The sequence below is a fragment of the Heptranchias perlo genome, unplaced genomic scaffold (assembly GCF_035084215.1).
Source record: "Heptranchias perlo isolate sHepPer1 unplaced genomic scaffold, sHepPer1.hap1 HAP1_SCAFFOLD_365, whole genome shotgun sequence".
In the NCBI taxonomy this organism is placed as follows: domain Eukaryota; kingdom Metazoa; phylum Chordata; class Chondrichthyes; order Hexanchiformes; family Hexanchidae; genus Heptranchias; species Heptranchias perlo.
Window position 1 is genome coordinate 153,943 of NW_027139377.1, and position 18,558 is coordinate 172,500.

Below are 18,558 nucleotides of genomic sequence, written 5' to 3' on the forward strand. Positions count from 1 at the left end.
GTTTCTCTCTCTCTCTATCTGTTTCTCTCTCTCTCTATCTGTTTCTCTCTCTCTAGCTCTGTTTCTCTCTCTCTCTCGTCGTGTTTCTCTCTCTCTCTAGCTGTTTCTCTCTCTCTCTAGTCCTGTTTCTCTCTCACACTCTGTTTCTCTCTCTTTATCTCTGTTTCTCTCTCTAGCACTGTTTCTCGCTCTCTCACTATCTGTTTCTCTCTCTCGCGCTGTTTCTCTCTATCTGTTTCTCTCTCCCTCTCTCTAGCTCTGTTTCTCTCTTCTCTCTATCTCTGTTTCTCTCTCTCTCTAGCTCTGTTTCTCTCTCCAACTCTGTTTCTCTCTCTCTCTCACACTCTGTTTCTCTCTCTCTCTAGCTCTGTTTCTCTCTCCAACTCTGTTTCTCTCTCTCTCTCTCTCTCTCACACTCTGTTTCTCTCTCTCTCTCACTCTGTTTCTCTCTCTCTCTCACTCTGTTTCTCTCTCTCTCTCTCTGTTTCTATCTGTTTCTCTCTCTCTCTCTGTTTCTATCTGTTTCTCTCCCTCTCTCGCTCTGTTTCTCTCTCCAACTCTGTTTCTCTCTCTCTCTCTCTCTGTTTCTATCTGTTTCTCTCCCTCTCTCGCTCTGTTTCTCTCTCCAACTCTGTTTCTCTCTCTAGCTCTGTTTCTCTCTCTAGCTCTGTTTCTATCTGTTTCTCTCCCTCTCTCGCTCTGTTTCTCTATCCAACTCTGTTTCTCTCTCTAGCTCTGTTTCTCTGTCTCCCTTGTCCTGTTTCTCTCTCTCTCTAGTCCTGTTTCTCTCTCTCTCTCTAGTCCTGTTTCTCTTTCTCTCTAGTCCTGTTTCTCTTTCTCTCTCTCTAGCTCTGTTACTCTCTCTCTAGCTCTGTTACTCTCTCTCTAGCTCTGTTACTCTCTCTCTATCTGTTTCTCTCTCTCTCTAGCTCTGTTTCTCTCTCTCTCTAGCTCTGTTTCTCTCTCTCTCTAGCTCTGTTTCTCTCTCTCTCTCTGGTCCTGTTTCTCTCTCTCTCTAGTCCTGTTTCTTGCTCTCTCTAGTCCTGTTTCTCTCTCTCTCTCTAGCTCTGTTTCTCTCTCTCTCTCTCTAGTCCTGTTTCTCTCTCTCTATGTTTCTCTCTCTAGCTCTGTTTCTCTCTCTCTCTATCTGTTTCTCTCTCTAGTCCTGTTTCTCTCTCTCTCTAGTCCTGTTTCTCTCTCTCTCTAGTCCTGTTTCTCTCTCTATCTGTTTCTCTCTCTCTCTAGCTCTGTTTCTCTCTCTCTCTAGCTCTGTTTCTCTCTCTCTCTAGCTCTGTTTCTCTCTCTATCTGTTTCTCTCTCTCTCTCTCTAGCTCTGTTTCTCTCTCTAGCTCTGTTTCTCTCTCTCTCTATTCCTGTTTCTCTCTCTCTATGTTTCTCTCTCTAGCTCTGTTTCTCTCTCTCTCTAGTCCTGTTTCTCTCTCTCTCTAGCTCTGTTTCTCTCTCTCTCTAGTCCTGTTTCTCTCTCTCTCTAGCTCTGTTTCTCTCTCTCTCTAGTCCTGTTTCTCTCTCTCTCTAGTCCTGTTTCTCTCTCTCTCTAGCTCTGTTTCTCTCTCTCTCTAGTCCTGTTTCTCTCTCTCTCTAGCTCTGTTTCTCTCTCTCTCTAGTCCTGTTTCTCTCTCTCTCTAGTCCTGTTTCTCTCTCTCTCTAGCTCTGTTTCTCTCTCTCTCTAGTCCTGTTTCTCTCTCTCTCTCTAGTCCTGTTTCTCTCTCCCTCTAGTCCTGTTTCTCTCTCTCTCTAGCTCTGTTTCTCTCTCTAGCTCTGTTTCTCTCTCTCTCTAGCTCTGTTTCTCTCTCTCTCTAGCCCTGTTTCTCTCTCTCTATCTGTTTCTCTCTCCAGCTCTGTTTCCCTCCCTCTCTATCTGTTTCTCTCTCTAGCTCTGTTTCTGTATCTCTGTTTCTCTCTCCCTCTCTCTATCTTTGTTTCTCTCTCTATCTGTTTCTCTCTCTCTAGCTCTGTTTCTCTCTCTCTCTAGCCATTTTTTTCTCTCTATCTGTTTCTCTCTCTAGCTCTGTTTCTCCATCTCTGTTTCTCTCTCCCTCTCTCTATCTCTGTTGCTCTCTCTATCTGTTTCTCTCTCTCTAGCTCTGTTTCTCTCTCTCTCTAGCCCTGTTTTTTTCTCTCTATCTGTTTCTCTCTCTAGCTCAGTTTCTCTCTATTTCTGTTTCTCTTTCTCTATCTATGTTTCTCTCTATCTCTCTCTGGCCCTGTTTCTTTCTTTCTCTAGTTGTTTCTCTCTCTCTCACCCTGTTTCTCTCTCCCTCTCTGTTTGTCTCTCAAGCTGGCTGCAATTCTCCTCTCTCTCTCTCTTTGTTTTTCTCTTTCTCGCTCTCCCCATCTCTCTCCCACTCACAGGTTCAGTGTTTCGGTGCTGCATTGAATTGACGTCACCCAAATATGAGGAGAGATCTATCTTTTACCTCCGTGATAATGTGCAAAGGATTAACCTGGTAACCCGTGCTGCAGTGTTCCAAAGTGTTATTAGAGGCTTGGAATGTGCTGATTGCTGGAAATAGGGAGGCTGTGTAAAAGTGCTGGGTTTGGAGCAGGATTCCTCAATGAAATGTTATGACTTGGGCAGAAATTCCTGACAATGGGAAGTAAAGTAGGAGCAACATCACTCCCTGGAATTACGCAGCAGAGGAAGGCTAGTCATTCAGAAACCAGTTTAATTGCCCGTGGGGAGTGAAATAACCTCAGGCAGGGATCCTGCTCCTGATCACTGCACAGTGTCTCCCACTGGGAGATGTGTGGATATCAGACTCCAACTGATCGAATATCCCACTGACACCCACACACAAGGAACGGGCCCCTCAGGCAGGTGTGAGACCGTACCCCTGGGAGAGTTAGGGACGTCAGGAGAGGAGTGCGGGGGAGGAGGGGCGATTTTTGTAAAGAAAAGATCCAGAGGTTTTGAAGGACAGTTTTCTCATGCTGGGATTTGTTACACAGGGGGTGGAAGTCGGAGAATATCCCCTCCTCCAAGACTCAGAGAGCAGAGGACAGCAGTTTGAAGGAGAAAGGAACGTAACAGCACCTCGTAAACCAGTGAGATCCCAAACCCGCCACCTCCCAAACCCGCCACCTCTGCCACCTAGAAGGACAAGGGCAGCAGGTACATGGGAACAACACCACCTGCACGTTCCCCTCCAAGTCACACACCATCCCGACTTGGAAATATATCGCCGTTCCTTCATCGTCGCTGGGTCAAAATCCTGGAACTCCCTTCCTAACAGCACTGTGGGAGAACCTTCACCGCCCGGACTGCAGCGGTTCAAGAAGGCGGCTCACCACCACCCTCTCAAGGGCAATTAGGGATGGGCAATAAATGCCGGCCTCGCCAGCGACGCCCACATCCCCAGAATTAATTTTTAAACACAGATAATCGACGGCTATTAAACCAGCTGTTCGGCTGTCAGCTCCCAACTCAGTATAAAACAGGACTGGTGGAAACTAACTGTTTTGTTAAAGTATCATTTACTGCCCAGTCAGCTCAGCACGATTCCATAGAACCAAGTGAGTGAGTTAGAGCCTCTCGATCAGGGGCTGTGGGGGTCTCACAGTGAGGCCTGTCCCTCCCCCTGCATGATCGTACAAGGCATATTTCAAATCCCCTGGGGTGGGATGTGGAGGGGGTGAGGGTGAGGGTGTTGAGGGTGGGGGTGCTGAGGGTGGGGGTGGGGGGAGGGCATTGAGGGTGGGGGTGCTGAGGGTGGGGGTGTGGGGGTTGAGGGTCAGGGGGTGAGGGTGAGGTGGTCAAGGGGATCACCTGTCAGTAACAGGTATCTCCCTTGACCAGTAATTGATGCCCTGCCGCCATTACACAATCAAGTGAGGATTGTGCTCATTTAACCAGCCGTTTTGTTAAACTCCAGGACCAGACAAAAACCATCATTCACAATCTGCCCCGACAGGAGGAGGGAGAGGAAGCTCTCACTAGCACAGAGAAAACACCGTGTCTCCCAGACAACGGAACCACTGCTTATAATAAACACTCACCATTAGGACCCAGCTCACTCTCACACTCACCATTGGGACCCTGCTCACTCTCACACACACCATTCGGACCCAGCTCACTCTCACACACACCATTCGGACCCAGCTCACTCTCACATGCACCATTGGGACCCAGCTCACTCTCGCACTCACCATTGGGACCCAGCTCACTCTCGCACTCACCATTGGGACCCAGCTCACTCTCGCACTCACCAATGGGACCCAGCTCACTCTCGCGCTCACCAATGGGACCCAGCTCACTCTCGCACTCACCAATGGGACCCAGCTCACTCTCGCGCTCACCATTGGGACCCAGCTCACTCTCGCGCTCACCATTGGGACCCAGCTCACTCTCGCACTCACCAATGGGACCCAGCTCACTCTCGCGCTCACCAATGGGACCCAGCTCACTCTCGCGCTCACCATTGGGACCCAGCTCACTCCACTAGTCACCAGCAGAGACCATTAGAAACCAGCGTCACTGAGCCAATGGAAGGACAGAATGAAAGCAAATTATAGTAATTATCTGGTGGTTACAATCACACTTTATTATAATTCACTGCCACATCCTGGTCAATTTGTGTTCTCTTGGGAACTGGTGCCCCAACACCTGGGGTTTAGTTCAACGTTTGCAAAGCCACTGCCTCAGTAATAGTCCTCAGTATCGGAGTAATCGTCCACTAATTGCTGAGGCCGTCTCCACGCAGTCTCAATCTCACTCATCTGATCTGAAAAAGAGGAGCATCGAGATAGTATTACAGGTGAACATCATCACCCAGAGGGTGGTGGGAATCGCGAACTCTCTCCCCCAAAAGGCCCTGGATGCTGGGGGCCGAATGGAGCGTTCAAGACTGCGATTGGTAGATTTTTGTTGGGTGAGGGTATCAAGGGATATGGAGCAAAGGCGGGAAAGTAGGATTGAGGTACTGATCAGCCATGATCTAATTGAATGGTGGAACAGGTTCGAGGGGCTGAATGGCCTCCTCCTGTTCCTATGCAGATGAGGAGAGGGAGGGGTTGGACCTGCGAGAGGACTGGCCCAGGGTAATAAAAGACAGCCAGCTGTTTGAGCAGTGGAGCAGCAGGTTCCTAGGTGTGATTTCAGTCTGCTGTAGGGATTCTGTAATTGGTTTCGGTGCCCCTGGGCTAGGGAGAGGGCAAATGGCAGCATCCCAGCACCTCATTACTATCCAATGAGCAAGAAATAATGGGAGAGGATATCAAACAATCTTATAGCACAGAAGGAGGCCATTCGGCCCATTGTGCCTGTTCCGGCTCTTTGAAAGAGCTATCCAATTAGTCCCACTCCCCCTGCTCTTTCCCCATTGCCCTGCTAATTTTTCCTTTTCAAGTATTTATCCAATTCCCTTTTGAAAGTTATTATTGAATCTGCTTCCACCGCCCTTTCAGGCAGATATTAGAGAAGGGACAGGATAGGAGGGAGGGGCCAGGCCCACGAGCTCGATGTGCAATCGCTGTCAGTCCCTCCGCCCCTCCCTTACCTGGCGTGACGATGGTCAGGCTGGCAGCTGCCGACACCTCTCCCAGTTTGTTCCGTGCCAAGCAATGATAAACTCCAGAATCCGTGTCACGAACTTCCTGGATCTGGAGCCAGCCGGTCACTTCATATTTAAACGGGCCTCCTCGAAACTGCCGATAAAAACGAGCCCAGCGACTTAGTGTCGTGCAGGAGAGTGGCGAGGACACTTAGCCAACCTGCTACAAAATGGCCGCTTGGCCAACCTGCTACAAAATGGCCGCTTGGCCAACCTGCTACAAAATGGCCGCTTGGCCAACCTGCTACAAAATGGCTGCCACGGATCAGGATTGTCTACTGTATGGAACGGGTTAATCAGACTGCCCCGAAGTCCACTAACGTTATGCTGCTATTGGTCTATCTTTATATTGTAGTACAGTCCCCACCACTTACTCCATCCATGCCTGTCCTGGGCAGCCGCCTATATTGGGCAAATGGCGCTGACCATTTACCATTTCCACTGAAGTCAAATACAAAGGCGCCGCTTATAACAGATTAAATGTACGGGCTGTTTCAGACAGTTCAATAATCATTTCCCACCTCGTTATCATACTGCATTTAGATTGGACCAACGCTGATATCAGGCGGCCACCAGGAACTCCAAAAAATAGCGAGGGCCAATATGGGGGCGAAGAGCTTATCAGTTTCTCCCCCAATCTGCGTCTGAATTAAGTTCAGATTACTCGTTTCTCCGTCCCACGTTTGCCCTGGCTGGGGTACACCGGGGGGGCCACCGCCCAGGCTGGGGTACACCGGGGGGGCCACCGCCCAGGCTGGGGTACACCGGGGGGCCACCGCCCAGGCTGGGGTACACCGGGGGGCATATCGCCCAGGCTGGGGTACACCGGGGGGGCCACCGCCCAGGCTGGGGTACACCGGGGGGCCACCGCCCAGGCTGGGGTACACCGGGGGGCCACCGCCCAGGCTGGGGTACACCGGGGGGGGCCATCGCCCAGGCTGGGGTACACCGGGGGGGGCCACCGCCCAGGCTGGGGTACACCGGGGGGGCCACCGCCCAGGCTGGGGTACACCGGGGGGGCCATCGCCCAGGCTGGGATACACCGGGGGGGCCATCGCCCAGGCTGGGGTACACCGGGGGGGCCATCGCCCAGGCTGGGGTACACCGGGGGGCCACCGCCCAGACCTCAAAGAGCGAGTGCCGCACTGATATCCTCTGCCACTAGGAGGTGATGTGCTCGGGATCTTGCTGCTGTGTCCTCAAGGTTACCGTAACACAAGTTCAGGTGACGGACGTTAAGGGTTCGTTACAATTCAAGACTGGAAAAGGGAATAACTTTATGAAGCTTTAAAACCAACTTCACATCCAGCAGCTCAGCCTGTGGTTACAATGTCCATCTTGGTGTCCGTATCGAACTAACGGTCTGATTGGCATGTTGGCAGATATTGATTGTTAGGGAACGTCTCTAAATTGCTATGAAAGATTGGCAGTGTGCAGACATGCTGGTGCTGTGTCAGTAAGGTACCTGCACGGAGATGTGGGGGTCATCACCTGGTAGGAAGCTTTCGACCCCGTCTTTCCGCCATTCGATAGCTGCCATTGGATAAGCGAAGATCTCACAGCCAAAAATGACATCCTCCCCAGTGGTGTTCCAGATGTTGTAGGGAGGAGATACGATCTGAGGGACTGATCGAGAGAAAGGGTGAAGAACAAAATAATCAGAACAAAAAACATCGCTTGTACAGAAGATCCAAGAACTGCGATGGTTTGAAGAATGGGAACAGTTGGAATATCTCTCATGGCCCTGCGTCCTCGGAACAAGATACCCAGGAAGATCAGGAAATCACTGGATAGACAATGTCCAGAATGACTGGTCACAGAAAGGGATAGAGGTGATCGAAGCGCCCAAGGGGCTAGTTCACAACTGACAACTGGGGAGTGAATTCACAAGGCCTCATCCTCACTGCTCAGCTGACAGACGGGAATTTAGCCGTCGTATTAAGTACATGTATCAAGGGACGGGTGAATGGAATTGGGGTACAGATCAGCCATGATCTGATTCGATGGCGGAGCAGGCTCGAGGGGCCGAATGGCCTCGTCCTGAACCTACGTAAGCAGAAACTTCTTTACCCAGAGAGTGGTGAGAATGTGGAACTCGCTCCCACATGGAGTAGTTGAGGTGAATAGCGGAGATACATTTAAGGGGAATCTAGATAAACACACGAGGGAGAAAGGAATAGAAGGATATGCTGATAGGGTGAGATGAAGTAGGGAGGGAGGAGGCTCGTGTGGAGCATAAACACCAGCAAAGACCTGTTGGGCCGAATGGCCTGTTTGTGTGCTGTAAATTCTATATAATTCTCTGGAGATTGGACGTGTAAGTATTTGGTCACAGACGGGACGGTGTCTGCCCATCACAGCTCCCGTTACTCTTCCTCACTGGCCAGGACACCGGGGGAAAGCAGTGCAGCAAATCCCAGGCAAATGGTTCTCGGTTCTCCCTGTCTGACACCGTTCATCTTCAAAACAAGTTGTAAAATTTGCTGTTTTTTTCTTCTCACCCGTAATTAATCCCTGGAACTGTGCCTGATCCCCGGGAAAATACAGTCGGACTCAAGGGCTCACCGGCCTGGAGCCCATTTGAGGATGGGAGGCCACAGTCAGTCTGCCATATTCTTTACCTCAAAAAACACTCATCAAACTAATGAACTCTTGAAAAATATCATTAAAATCTCATTTCAGTCAGAAAAAGAACAGCTGGGAAATCACTTCAAACATTTAGTAATGGAGCAGTGGTATTTGGGAGGGTAGATATTTGTGGATGGAGACGAATATAGGAAAAGGAGGAGGCCATTCAGCCCCTCGAGCCTGTTCTGCCATTCAATTAGATCATGGCTGATCTGTATCTTAACTCCATTTACCCGCCTTGGTTCCATTTCCCTTAATCCCCTCACCCAACAAAAATCGATCAATCTCAGTTTTGAAATTTTCAATTGACCCCTGGCCTCAACAGCTTTCTGGGGGAGAGAGTTCCAGATTTCCACTCCCCTTTGTGTGAGGAAGTGCTTCCTGACATCACCCCTCAACGGCCTGGCTCTAATTTTAAGGTTCTGCCCCCTTGTTCTGGACTCCCCCCACCAGAGGAAATAGTTTCTCTCCATCTACCCTATCAAATCCTTTAATCATCTTAAACACCTCAATTAGATCACCCCTTAATCTTCAATATTCGAGGGAATACAAGCCTAGTCTCTGCAACCTGTCCTCATTAATTTAACCCTTTAAGCCCCGGTATCATTCTGGTGAATCTGCGCTGCGCCCTCTCCAAGGCCAATATATCCTTCCTGAGGTGCGGTGCCCAGAACTGAACACAGTCTCTCCGGATAAGGTCCATTGGCCTTTTTACTTTTTTTTGTACCTGTCCACTGGCTTTTAGTGATTTCTGTGCTTGGGCCCCTAAATCTCTCTGCTCCTCCACAGTTCCTGGCTTCTCACCATTTAGGAAATACTCTGATCGATCTTACTTAGCATCATTACTTAGGTGCAACATGGATGACCTCACACTTTCCCACATTGAACTCCATCTGCCCCAGTTTTTCTGACTCAATTAATCTCTCAATGTCCCTTTGTAACTTTCTGCTCCCATCTACACTATTTACTGTGCCACCTAACTTAGTATCGTCAGCAAACTTAGATGCACAGCTCTCTATTCGTTCATCCAAGTCATTTATAAATATAGTGAAAAGCTGAGACCCCAGTACAGATCCCTGGGGGACACCACTAGTCACATCCGGCCAATTGGAGTATACAACCATTATCCCTACTCTCTGTCTGCTACATCCTAACTAATTCTCCACTGGTCCATGCTGACATTCTCCCACTCCCCAAGTCCATACTGATTCTCCCCCTCCCTGAGTGGGAGCACCTTCCCTCCCATTCTTACCTGCTTCACAGGGTCCCTCGTGTGCCAGTGTGATGTTGGACGTCTCGTTGCCATTGGCAGCCTCTTGGAACTTGCAGATCTGCGGGTAAGTCTGCCCATTGGAGCCACACACGGCCCGGTTAGACAGGCACATGCACTGGGGCTCCGGAACCTCCCCGTGTCTCAGGTCTCCCAGGTCCAGCCGGCACTCCAGGCTCTCTCCGCACTGCCCGTAGAAGTGGTTGGTGTTATCCAGGTCACATATCTGACCCTCGATGTTGCCGCACTCCCAGCAACAATCGCAGGGGTCTCTCACCAGGCCGGCGAGGCACACCTGGGGAGGGGCGCACTGCTCAGGCTCGCAGGGAGGGCACCCGTCCCCTTCCTCCAGTAATCTCTGCCACCCTCGGTGCACATGGTCCAAGGGGTCAGCAGCTGCCCAGACTGGCCCGAGTGAAGGCCAGTTTAAGACGAGAAGAAGGATGGGACCAAAGACTGGGGACAGACCTCCTGAACTCATCGTCACTTCCTCCCCAGGAGCCTCGAACCACACACATTCCTTGGAACCTCTCTGGCTTTTCCCCGGAGCTGCTGCTCCCTCAGACCAGATTCATTATTCCCGTTGGTCGGCAACTGAAAAACAAGAAAGAAAGGAATTTAGAAACTGTAAAAGGACACAAACTTACAGGGCCATCCCTTCCTGATATATTAGCCCCACCTTCTCACCGTATCCCTCAATCCCACCCATCCACGATCTGACCGCATCCCTCAATCCCACCCATCCACGATCTGACCGTATCCCTCAATCCCACCCACCCACGATCTGACCGCATCCCTCAATCCCACCCATCCACCATCTCACCGTATCCCTCAACCCCAATAGATTCAGGGGCAAACGAGATAACAGGTGATAACAGCCCCCTCCCCGTGTGTGAGCCCAGAGAGTGAGTGTGAGTGGGATTCTCTCCGCAGGGGTCACTGGATGACACCCTGTTCCAGGAAGACCAGCCGAATTATTCCCCTTCTCTGTGATACTGAGGCCAACTCTAGCGTCCCCGTCAGGCAAATCAACCGGGGAAGGAATCATTCTTACAAACATAGGTCAAATGTTCCACTTTTACCCAAATCTATCTGATTGATTGATTGATTGATTGATTGGATTCCTGTTGGATAACAGCTGCTGAAATTAATCGCTCTCTCCACAAGCAAGCAACAAAATACAAGCACAACTCTAAAAGGGGTTCAGGAACAGAGGGATCTGGGGGTATATGTGCATAAATCGTTGAAGATGGCAGGGCAGGTTGAGAAAGGGGTTAAAAAAGCATACGGGATCCTGGGCTTTATAAATAGAGGCATAGAGTACAAAAGTAAGGAAGTCATGATGAACCTTTACAAAACACTGGTTCGGCCACAATTGGAATATTGTGTCCAGTTCTGGGCACCGCACTTTAGGAAAGATGTGAAGGCCTTAGAGAAGGTGCAGAAGAGATTTACTACAATGATTCCAGGGATGAGGGACTTTAGTTACGTGGATAGACTGGAGAAGTAAAGGTCAAGGGTGGTTCCAAGAACTCCAGGGAACCTTGGATGTCAGGGGATATACGAGAATGGATTAGGAAAAAAAGGAGGGCTTTTGGCAGATACAAAAGGCTAAAGACGGAGGAAGCCCTAGAGGAGTACAAAATGTGCAGGGGGATACTTAAAAAAGAAATTAGGAGATCAAGGAGGGGCCATGAAATAACACTGGCGAGCAAAATAAAGGAAAATCCTAAGATGTTTTATAAGTATATTAAGGGTAAGAGGATGACTAGGGAAAAAATAGGGCCCATTAGGGACAAAAATGGCAATCTGTGTGTGGAGCCGGCAGATGTAGGAGGGGTTCTAAATGAATTTTTTGCATCTGTTTTCACTATGGAGAAGGACGATGTAGACATAGAAATACGGCAGGGGGACTGTGATATACTCGAACATATTAACATCGAGCGGGAGGAGGTATTGGCGGTTTTAGCAGGCCTAAAAATGGATAAATCCCCAGGCCCGGACGAAATGTATCCCAGGCTACTGTGTGAGGCAAAGGAGGAGATTGCGGGGGCTCTGACACATATATTCAGAACCTCTCTGGCCACAGGGGATGTGCCAGAGGACTGGAGAACCGCTAATGTAATACCATTATTCAAGAAGGGGAGTAGGGAAAAACCGGGGAACTACAGGCCAGTGAGCCTAACATCAGTGGTAGGAAAATTATTGGAAAAAATTCTGAAGGACAAAATTAGTCTCCACTTGGAGAAGCAAGGATTAATCAGGGATAGTCAACATGGCTTTGTCAAGGGAAGATCATGTCTGACTAATTTGATTGAATTTTTTGAGGGGGTGACTAGGCGTGTGGATGAGGGTAACGCAGTGGATGTGGTATACATGGATTTCAGTAAGGCCTTCGATAAAGTCCCCCACAGGAGACTGGTCAAGAAGGTACGAGCCCATGGAGTCCAGGGTGCCTTGGCACTTTGGATACAAAACTGGCTTAGTGGCAGAAGGCAGAGGGTGATGGTCGAAGGTTGTTTTTGTGACTGGAAGCCTGTGGCCAGTGGGGTACCACAGGGAACGGTGCTGGGTCCCTTGCTGTTTGTGGTCTACATTAATGACTTGGATATGAATGTAAAAGGTATGATCAGTAAGTTCGCTGATGATACAAAGATTGGTAGGGTGGTAAATAGCGAGGAGGATAGCCTCAGTCTGCAGGACGATATAGATGGGTTGGTCAGATGGGCGGAACAGTGGCAAATGGAATTTAACCCGGAAAAGTGCGAGGTGATGCACTTTGGAGGGACTAACAAGGCAAGGGAATACACAATGAATGGGAGGACCCTAGGCAAGACAGAGGGTCAGAGGGATCTTGGTGTGCAAGTTCAGAGATCCCTGAAGGCGGCGGAACAGGTAGATAAGGTGGTAAAGAAGGCATATGGGATACTTGCCTTTATTAGCCGAGGCATAGAATATAAGAGCAAGGAGGTTATGATGGAGCTGTATAAAACACTGGTTAGGCCACAGCTGGAGTACTGTGTGCAGTTCTGGTCGCCACACTACAGGAAGGATGTGATCGCTTTGGAGAGGGTGCAGAGGAGATTCACCAGGATGTTACCAGGGCTGGAGCGCTTCAGCTATGAAGAGAGACTGGGAAGATTGGGTTTGTTTTCCTTGGAGCAGAGGAGGCTGAGGGGGGACATGATTGAGGTGTACAAAATTATGAGGGGCACAGATAGGATGGATACTAAGGAGCTTTTTCCCTTCGTTGAGGGTTCTATAACAAGGGGACATAGATTCAAGGTAAAAGGTGGGAGGTTTAGAGGGGATTTTAGAAAGAACTTTTTCACCCAGAGGGTGGTTGGAGTCTGGAACTCACTGTCTGAAAGGGTTGTGGAGGCAGGAACCCTCACAACATTCAAGAAGTATTTGGATGAGCACTTGAAATGCCATAGCATACAAGGCTACGGACCAAATGCTGGAATATGGGATTAGAGTAGACAGGGCTGATGGCCGGCGCGGACACGATGGGCCGAAGGGCCTCTATCCGTGCTGTATAACTCTATGACTCTATGACTCTAAGCTGGGGTTGTTCTCCTTGGAACAGAGACGGTTGCGAGGAGATTTGATTGAGGTATTCAAAATCATGAAGGGTCTAGACAGAATAGATAGAGAGAAACTGTTCCCATTGGCGGAAGGGTCAAGAACCAGAGGACATAGATTTAAGGTGATTGGCAAAAGAACTAAAGGTCACATGAGGAAAAACTTTTTTACACAGCGAGTGGTTATGATCTGGAATGCACTGCCCGAGGGGGTGGTGGAGGCAGATTCAATCATGGCCTTCAAAAGGGAACTGGATAAGTACTTGAAAGGAAAACATTTGCAGGGCTACGGGAATAGGGCGGGGGAGTGGGACTAGCTGGATTGCTGTTGCACAGAGCCCGCACGGACTCGATGGGCTGAATGGCCTCCTTCCGTGCTGTAACCTTTCTATGATTCTATGATAAAGTCCCGTGTGGACTCGCTCACAATTCCACATGTCATTGTCCTTGTGAAATTGCTGGAATCTCTGTTGTTGTAGGGACAGTGTCTGAGGTTTAATGCCCAAAACTCACAGATTCTATTATCTACTTAATCACTTGGAGGGTGAAAATCTTCGACCCTCCTGATGAACCATGATTCCGGGGGAATGGGAAGTAGGGTTGGAAAAGAGGCTGAGATCTGCCCGGTGCTGTGTGTTCCCACTGGACCTTCATCCCAGGGCAGGTACAGCACGGGTTAGATACAGAGTAAAGCTCCCTCTACACTGTCCCATCAAACACTCCCAGGGCAGGTACAGCACGGGTTAGATACAGAGTAAAGCTCCCTCTACACTGTCCCATCAAACACTCCCAGGGCAGGTACAGCACGGGTTAGATACAGAGTAAAGCTCCCTCTACACTGTCCCATCAAACACTCCCAGGGCAGGTACAGCATGGGTTAGATACAGAGTAAAGCTCCCTCTACACTGTCTCATCAAACACTCCCAGGGCAGGTACAGCACGGGTTAGATACAGAGTAAAGCTCCCTCTACACTGTCCCATCAAACACTCCCAGGGCTGGTACAGCACGGGTTAGATACAGAGTCAAGCTCCCTCTACACTGTCCCATCAAACACTCCCAGGGCAGGTACAGCACGGGTTAGATACAGAGTAAAGCTCCCTCTACACTGTCCCATCAAACACTCCCAGGGCAGGTACAGCACGGGTTAGATACAGAGTAAAGCTCCCTCTACACTGTCCCATCAAACACTCCCAGGGCAGGTACAGGGTTAGATACAGAGTAAAGCTCCCTCTACACTGTCCCATCAAACACTCCCAGGGCAGGTACAGCACGGGTTAGATACAGAGTAAAGCTCCCTCTACACTGTCCCATCAAACACTCCCAGGGCAGGTACAGCACGGGTTAGATACAGAGTAAAGCTCCCTCTACACTGTCCCATCAAACACTCCCGGGGCAGGTACAGGGTTAGATACAGAGTAAAGCTCCCTCTACACTGTCCCATCAAACACTCCCAGGGCAGGTACAGCACGGGTTAGATACAGAGTAAAGCTCCCTCTACACTGTCCCATCAAACACTCCCAGGGCAGGTACAGCTTGGACCTCGAGCTGCAGCACAGAACACAAAGATCCCAGGGTGGATCCCTGGTCTGTGCTGAATGAGCTGATAATGACAGGTTGGCCTCGGACCTGCTTCACTTGGTCTCAGTGTCCTCTGAGCTCAGGATTGGAAAGCCAGCCATGATTCCTGCTTCTGATCTCCACCCCTGGACCCAAAGCTTGTGGGTGGATGTCAGGTAAGGGCAGCATCAGACTCGCCTGCGATGCCTCCCATGGTGGAGCAGCCCGCTGAACCTCATTTGTGTGGGGCATCCGAGCTCAGTCAGGACGGGAGAAGGGAAGTAACTGGAGCAGAAAGAAACAACATTTGATTTACAATCTCCTGGAACTGTGCCTGATCCTGAGGGAAATCGAGTCGGAATGTGGGACACTGCGGACTGGAATTTGTTTGCGGATCTGGAGCTTTGGGAGGGCAGAGTCAGTCTGCAGCATTCTTAACTTCAAAAACGCTCGTCAAACTAACAAACTCTTGAAAAATATCATTAAAAAGAATGATGTGATTTGGAATATACAGAGAGAGAGACCAAATCAACCGGATTCCCTCTCTCAGTCACTGTCCAGTGACTTCTGATAGAGAACTACACAACAGAGAGAGAGCGGGAGAGGGAAAGGGAGGGGGACAGAGAAAGGGATTGGGAGGCGGAGAGAAAGGGAGGGAGACACACAGGATGTCATTTGTGACTTTAATAAGGGGCCGTTTCCGTACTGTGGGAGGGACGGAAACCTGATTGGAGGGATTCAAACATGGAGTTGCGGGAAAGATGGGCACGGATTTGGGAGGCGACAAAATGTTGAAGGATTTTGGAGAGGAAAGGGAGGGTGGAGATGGGGCGGGAGTTTGCAGGGACAGAGGGGTCAAGGGTGGGTTTTTTGAGAAGGGGGTGATGACAGATTTGAAGGGGAGGGGGGCAGTACCTGAGGAGAGGGAACCGTTAACAATATCAGCTAACATGGGGGCCAGGAAGGGGAGTTGGGTGCTCAGCAGTTTGGTGGGAATAGGATCGAGGGAGCAGGAGATCAGGTGAATTTCCTGCCAACATCTGGGGATGAAATTTCTATTTCAAAAAATGGAGAATGTCTGTTTGCTCTGAAAATAATCATTCGTTGCTGAAACCACATTCCCAGAAATTGCATGTTTCAAATCCACAGACTCCTGTAATTTTGGAATTAGTTCATTAATTATGGAGATAAACAGGCTCTCTCTCTCTGTGTTTCTCTCAATCTTCCTCTCTATTCCTCTCTGTCTCTTGTTCTCACTTTCTTTTGCTCTTGTAATCCCTTTTGTCTTTCTCTCTGCTTCTCTCAGTTCCCCTGCCTCTCTCTCTTGTCCTTCTCATGCTGTCCCTCACTATCTCTCTGTCCCTCTCTCCCTTTCTCTGCACCCTTCATTCTTTCTGTCACTTTCCTTCTCTCTGCCCCCTCTCTCAGCCCCTTGCTCTCTGTTACTTTCTCTCTCTGTCTTTCTCTTTCTCCCTTTATTTTTGCCCTCACTCTCTAACCTCCTGCACTCTCTCTCTGCTGCTGTGTCTCCCTCTCTCTATCCCCCCTCTCTGTCTGTCTCTCCCTCTCTCTATTCCCCCTCTCTGTATCCCCCCTCTCCGTCTGTCTCTCCCTCTCTCTATCCCCCCTCTCCGTCTGTCTCTCCCTCTCTCTATCCCCCCTTCTCTGTCTGTCTATCCCCCCTCTCTGTCTGTCTCTCCCTCTCTCTATCCTCCCTCTCTGTCTGTCTCTCCCTCTCTCTATCCCCCCTCTCTGTCTGTCTCTCCCTCTCTCTATCCCCCCTCTCTGTCTGTCTCTCCCTCTCTCTATCCCCCCTCTCTGTCTGTCTCTCCCTCTCTCTATCCCCCCTCTCTGTCTGTCTCTCCCTCTCTCTATCCCCCCTCTCTGTCTGTCTCTCCCTCTCTCTATCCCCCCTCTCTGTCTGTCTCTCCCTCTCTCTATCCCCCCTCTCTGTCTGTCACTCCCTCTCTCTATCCCCCCTCTCTGTCTGTCTCTCCCTCTCTGTCTGTCTCTCCCTCTCTCTAACCCCCCTCTCTGTCTGTCTCTCCCTCTCTCTATCCCCCCTCTCTGTCTGTCTCTCCCTCTCTGTCTGTCTCTCCCTCTCTCTAACCCCCCTCTCTGTCTGTCTCTCCCTCTCTCTATCCCCCCTCTCTGGCTGTCTCTCTATCCCCCGTCTCTGTTCGTCTCTCTCTCACTCTCTCTCTGATGGTTACCATGGTTTTAAGTACTAGGCTTGTACAATCTTACACAGATAATCAGACTGAAAACAGCTGATCCAGGTCCCACCACCTATTGTGTGAGCCCCTCACGAGCTTATCATGTGAATTGGAAACAAAAGTTGGTGGTGCGAGAGATTGAACCAGCGAATGGGACAGTTACTCGCGGAGCTGTGGACACACTGGCAGGGTTAGCACTGACTGTCCAGAGTTTGTGTAGTATATTGGTGGCGGAGGAGGCCAGCAATAAAGCAGTTTCTGTGTTGGGGAGTTATTCGACACTCAAAAAGCTTCCAGTTAGAGTAGGTTTGGGTGTTAACCCTCACATTGCTGAACACAATGCAACAGGTCAAGTGTGTGAGAACCTTTATATTCAGGAAAAGGCCAAGAGACCCAACAAACCCATCTCTTTTCATAGATAAGTCCCACCTTCTCTCCAAATCCCTCAATCCCATCGACCCACCTTCTCCCCAAATCCCTCAATCCCACCTACCCACCTTCTCCCCAAATCCCTCAATCCCACCTACCCACCTTCTCCCCATATCCCTCAATCCCACCTTCTCCCCATATCCCTCAATCCCACCTACCCACCTTCTCACCATATCCTTCAATCCCACCTACCCAACTTCTCCAATATCCCTCAATCCCACCTACCCACCTTCTCCCCATATCCCTCAATCCCACCTACCCACCTTCACACCATATCCCTCAATCCCACCTACCCACCTTCTCCCCATATCCCTCAATCCCACCTACCCACCTTCTCCCCATATCCCTCAATCCCACCTACCCACCTTCACACCATATCCCTCAATCCCACCTACCCACCTTCTCCCCATATCCCTCAATCCCACCTACCCACCTTCTCCCCATATCCCTCAATCCCACCTACCCACCTTCACACCATATCCCTCAATCCCACCTACCCACCTTCTCCCCATATCCCTCAATCCCACCTACCCACCTTCTCCCCATATCCCTCAATCCCACCTACCCACCTTCTCCCCATATCCCTCAATCCCACCTACCCACCTTCTCCCCATATCCCTCAATCCCACCTACCCACCTTCACACCATATCCCTCAATCCCACCTACCCACCTTCTCCCCATATCCCTCAATCCCACCTACCCACCTTCTCCCCATATCCCTCAATCCCACCTACCCACCTTCTCCCCATATCCCTCAATCCCACCTACCCACCTTCACACCATATCCCTCAATCCCACCTACCCACCTTCTCCCCATATCCCTCAATCCCACCTACCCACCTTCACACCATATCCCTCAATCCCACCTACCCACCTTCTCCCCATATCCCTCAATCCCACCTACCCACCTTCTCCCCATATCCCTCAATCCCACCTACCCACCTTCTCCCCATATCCCTCAATCCCACCTACCCACCTTCTCCCCATATCCCTCAATCCCACCTACCCACCTTCACACCATATCCCTCAATCCCACCTACCCACCTTCTCCCCATATCCCTCAATCCCACCTACCCACCTTCTCCCCATATCCCTCAATCCCACCTACCCACCTTCACACCATATCCCTCAATCCCACCTACCCACCTTCACACCATATCCCTCAATCCCACCTACCCACCTTCTCCCCATATCCCTCAATCCCACCTACCCACCTTCTCCCCATATCCCTCAATCCCACCTACCCACCTTCTCCCCATATCCCTCAATCCCACCTACCCACCTTCACACCATATCCCTCAA

General features: G+C 50.2%; 1 protein-coding gene across 1 annotated transcript in view; it reads right to left on the bottom strand.

The window, feature by feature from the left end:
- Positions 1-4,547: 4,547 nt before the first annotated feature.
- The window catches only part of LOC137311612 (kazal-type serine protease inhibitor domain-containing protein 1-like), a 20,825-nt gene continuing 6,814 nt past the window's right edge, over positions 4,548-18,558 (bottom strand). The window contains exons 2-5 of the mRNA XM_067978709.1: positions 9,451-10,062; positions 7,036-7,196; positions 5,517-5,664; positions 4,548-4,742 (exon numbers count right to left, since the gene is read on the bottom strand). Of these exons, the coding sequence (XP_067834810.1) occupies positions 4,660-4,742; positions 5,517-5,664; positions 7,036-7,196; positions 9,451-9,949 (891 nt within the window). The 5' untranslated portion in view covers positions 9,950-10,062 and the 3' untranslated portion in view covers positions 4,548-4,659. The remainder of the gene's footprint in view (positions 4,743-5,516; positions 5,665-7,035; positions 7,197-9,450; positions 10,063-18,558) is intronic.